Genomic DNA, 4413 nt, shown 5'->3' with positions numbered 1-4413 from the left:
AGATCACAAATAATGAGACTTTAAACAAAGCAAATTTATGGATACTTATGGACAAATATTCTGAAAATTAACAGACCATAAAAGCAATATTATGGGTGGTGAAGACGTTGTGCTGTATGTTCATCAGTTCAAGAACCCATGGCTCAAGAGCAGGGGACCCCTAACTTTTTCTTGTGAGGATCACATAACTGAAAAAGTGTAACAACCACAGCCTGAGCGTAAACATTTATGGTTTTCCAGAAAGCCACACCTAGGCAAATTCTGAATAAGTAATAACTGTAATCTAAAATATATATTAAAAAAAAAACAACTAGCATTACCTGTAATAATGTCAGTGTGAATACTGTAAGGTGAATGTGGCTGCACAAGATTCCCGAGCTGGTAGCTAAAAAATGCTGAAACTGAAGGCTAAAAAAGCTCTAGCTGAAAGCTTGCCAAATATTAGCTTAATGACAAATTAGCCACACAAAGAAAAAGTTCAGTCTTGCCAAAACAGCTAGCATAATGCTAAAATATTATACAAACTCAAAATTAGAATAAACTGGGAAAATGTCTAAATTAGACAAAAACAGCTAGCATTGGCCCGAGTGAAATAAAAATATGCGTCTCCGATAGTATCTGGGGGCGGGGCCAAGTGTGGAGGAGGGCTGAATTCAGCCCGCGGGCCATATTTTGGAGCCCCTGCTCAAGAGCACAGTGGCAGAGCAAAATCCAAATACAGTCGTGGATCCACCTTTTAATGAAACACCACGAAGGTTCAAATGTGTTTTAAAAGTCTAAATTTATATCATATTCTTCATATAAAACTGTGCATTAAGGATAAAGAGCTCTTCTTTATCATTTTTTACGTCTTTTACTGTTCTTTTATTTTCTAGTTTACTTTAAAACTTCTTCGTGATTTTGTTTGTATTATATTCTATGTAAAATGTTCAACATTTTATTATTACTTCACAAATTTAAAAAATAAAAAAATAAAAATAAAAAAACACGGGGGAAATGCGGTTTCTGTGTTTACAAACGTCACAGGTGCATTGTGGGAAGCAGATGATTGGCCCCGGCGCCATTTTGCCGCTTCCATCGTAAAATCCTGCTTTGCCGCACAAACGCGTCTCTTCTGCCGCTGAAAGCCCGCACTAAACCGTGTACCCTCGGTAAGTAAATCCTGGTTCGTATTTTTTTAATAATTCCCGATTTTTGTTTACCGTCAAAATGTTCACCGAATTTGATTTGGGAGCTAAAACTCGGTGAAAACTAGACACGGGGCTGAAAGAAAAACAGCCGCCTCGGTGTTAGGGATAAGAAGACGAGGACTACCGATTTAGTACCGAGACATCCGCCCCTCTAAAGCAAACACTTTTTAACCATTTTCTCTCGTGAACCCCGCCATTTTCCCTGCGCGCGTCGGTATATGGACCCTAGTTGTGTTTCGAAATGAACCCGGTCCGAGTTTGTGGCTCTACGGTCTGGGTTTCGGTCCAGTTCGCGGCTTGTATCGGTGAGTTGGTTGTTTTCAGTCTGTGGCCATAATCTTGCGGCATGTGGCGGGGCTCTGACTCTGGTCCCGCCCACTAGCCCTCAAACTCGAGACGCCATTGGTCGTAAAGTTTTATTAACACACGGCCGATTGGTTCAGCCATAACAACAGAGCTCGTATAGCTCTCTGATTGGCTGGATGAGAAGCTGACCGTCTCGTGATTGGCTGGATTGTGTACGCGTTTAAACAGATGAATATAAACATTGAACAGGTGAATAAAAAGCCCGCTTTAATTTTAGGGATATTTCCTTCCTGTGTTTGTTGTTGTTCCTTGCCGAACACGTGATGTAGCTTTGCTGAGACCTGTAATGAGTCACAGTTTTTAAACTGGGCAGATGTACAAACATGTTTTGCTACATGGATGTTTTTTCACATCATGAGATGCAGATATCAGGTCAGTGACTCATGTGGAATCGTGTGTTTCTTGTCAGGTGATCATTTGGCGCCATGGCCCGTACCAAGCAAACAGCCCGTAAGTCCACCGGAGGAAAAGCTCCCCGAAAGCAGCTGGCCACCAAAGCAGCCCGCAAGAGCGCCCCCTCCACAGGGGGGGTGAAGAAACCCCATCGCTACAGGTAAGTCCATGGGAGGGGGGGGCATTTTACCCATTAGCAGATTAGCAGATGGTTTGAGTTGATAACAGGAATCAGTTCATAGAAAACTGAAAAAGATCTTAACCGGACCAGAGCAGGATGATGAGAACTACAAATGTCTGTCTATGGACTACAAAAATACACTTCCCACTGCGTGAACTAATAATTCAGGGCATGTTGTATTAAAATTAACTATTAAAATGAGCTTACTTGGTTTGGATCTGGTGTCCGTTTCTTCAAGTGATCTATAGTTGTTGTGAAGTTAATCCACTGAATATATTTGTTAAAGCAAATTCATCAACTCATCAGTTCGTCTCTGTAACTCAGTGATTCAGGCTTCCACGGCGTGCGTTAAAATATTTCGTCAGCGTTTACCCCAGTTATACCATGGTCATTTACAAAAGACATACATATTCAACTGGTTTGTAGTACTATTTTTGTGGTTTAAATCACTTTTTCACAAAAAGTGGACTACTTGATCTGTGGTCTGGTTCCATATTGTACAAATAAATTTTACCTGGTAAAATTGTAATTAATCACAACACAAAAGTGCGATTAATCAGATTTTTCTTTTTTTAATCGATTGACAGCACTAATAAAAATAAATGTTCTAAATGTAGAGTTTTGTGTGTGATTTCATATTGGGATTATTCGCAGAAAACAAGTAGTTGGCAATTAGTTTTATTATTAAAAAATAATAATAAATATCTCGATTAATTGCGACTATTATTTTTTTTAGATGTTTAAAGGGTACCCAAACAGTGCAGTTGGAGGCTGACTCCACCCACATCCAAAATGTGAAGATCCAGTCAGTTAACAGCAGGACTGTTATCATTTCTGGAGCTGCAGATCATGACAAGGGACTTATGAAATGACTGAAACTTACATGGTTTGACCAATCACGAAATTCAACTGTAATACCTGTAGGGTGCAGCACACAGATGGTTTTGACTATATTTTAATGAATATAACAAGTTTATTTTAATTTATCAAAAAAATGGCAATGACCAACAGACAGCACCTTCAAAGCCTCATTTATAGAAGTTAACAGACAAAAAAAGTTGATTTAGGGTTTGGATATGTAAAGGAGACATTTGACTGGGTAGAGGTCCTTTCTTTACAATTGATCATGTCCACTGAGGTCCAAATGCTTCAGAACATCGGCCTCTACAAACCAGACACATATGAAGCATCTGGTGATAACAGTTGACGGACCCCTGTACCCATGATACCGCCGCCGCCATGCTTTGCTTCATAAAGCAGGGCAGCTTTTGACAGCCTTTTGAACCAGAGCTTGCTTGTGTGTTCCAGGCCCGGTACCGTGGCCCTCAGAGAGATCCGTCGGTACCAGAAGTCCACCGAGCTGCTGATCCGAAAGCTTCCCTTCCAGCGCCTGGTGAGGGAGATCGCTCAGGACTTCAAGACCGACCTGCGCTTCCAGAGTGCAGCCATCGGAGCGCTGCAGGTGAGTGCACGTTAAAGCCACGGCGGCGAAGCCCAGGCCGCTCTGCTGACGCCTGACCGTCTTCGTCTCTGCAGGAGGCTAGCGAGGCCTACCTGGTGGGGCTCTTCGAGGACACCAACCTGTGTGCCATCCACGCCAAACGCGTCACCATCATGCCCAAAGACATCCAGCTGGCCCGCCGCATCCGCGGAGAGAGAGCTTAAACTCTCCTGTCGTACTTCAGTCCTGTTTTTCTGTCCCCTCACCTGTCCACTTTGTCTGCTCCCCCACCCCCTCCTGCCAGCTACTCGGTAGACATTAGACATCCTGATTATGAACAGATAGAAATATGTTGAAGTCTTGTCTCATAGAGGTTTTCGTCTCTCATCTTCAGATGCTTTTAGGGTACCTTTCTCATATGCTGCTTTGGAGATCAGACGCACATGTCGGGGGCGCATTCAAACATCTGTCCCTGATCCGGGTGGGGGCTCTGACGCCTTTTCTGTGTTTGAAAACAGCTGAGGGTCTGGGCCGAGGGGCTAGTCTGCTTAAGGGGAGCTGCAACTTCCACAGCAGGGTGCTATTAAAACTAGTCCTGAGGCCGGTGACCTGACCCCCCCATCCATCTTCTATGGAGGGGGGGCTGCTCTGTATGTGTGAGCATGTGCAGCTAGATCTTCCAAACCAGCCGTTCTCGTGAAACAATCTCCTGGTGGCTTAAAAATGGAATAATGTTGTGCACATGGTCATTATCTTTTTGTACGCGTTCGATTCGGAAATGAACAGAATAGGAGAAAAAAAAAGTCGTTTATTTTCTGCACATCCCAGATCTGGATCAGAAG

At 43.0% G+C, this 4413-nt stretch overlaps 1 protein-coding gene across 2 annotated transcripts; it reads left to right on the top strand.

The window, feature by feature from the left end:
* Positions 1-736: 736 nt before the first annotated feature.
* Positions 737-4374, top strand: LOC112140822 (histone H3.3A). Of its 2 annotated transcripts, XM_036210737.1 has the most exons (5): positions 737-755; positions 1027-1151; positions 1966-2109; positions 3439-3592; positions 3667-4374. In XM_036210737.1, exons 3-5 carry the CDS (start codon positions 1982-1984, stop codon positions 3793-3795), a joined length of 411 nt encoding a protein of 136 aa, XP_036066630.1. In that variant the 5' UTR covers positions 737-755; positions 1027-1151; positions 1966-1981; the 3' UTR covers positions 3796-4374. The 2 variants fall into 2 exon arrangements, with proteins under 2 accessions (XP_036066630.1, XP_024119599.1); XM_024263831.2 differs by lacking the exon at positions 737-755 and having other exon boundaries at positions 1006-1151.
* The last annotated feature ends 39 nt before the right edge of the window (positions 4375-4413 follow it).

The sequence above is a fragment of the Oryzias melastigma genome, unplaced genomic scaffold (genome assembly GCF_002922805.2).
Source record: "Oryzias melastigma strain HK-1 unplaced genomic scaffold, ASM292280v2 sc00216, whole genome shotgun sequence".
Lineage (NCBI taxonomy): Eukaryota > Metazoa > Chordata > Actinopteri > Beloniformes > Adrianichthyidae > Oryzias > Oryzias melastigma.
This window is presented reverse-complemented; position numbering and strand designations above follow the sequence as displayed.

Bases quoted from the DNA above. Each gene is read 5' to 3' on its own strand.
- LOC112140822 (XM_036210737.1), top strand. From the start codon at position 1,982: ATGGCCCGTACCAAGCAAACAGCCCGTAAGTCCACCGGAGGAAAAGCT. The intron at 2,110-3,438 runs GTAAGTCCATGG...TGTGTGTTCCAG, and splicing joins AAGAAACCCCATCGCTACAG to GCCCGGTACCGTGGCCCTCA. The intron at 3,593-3,666 runs GTGAGTGCACGT...TCGTCTCTGCAG, and splicing joins CAGCCATCGGAGCGCTGCAG to GAGGCTAGCGAGGCCTACCT.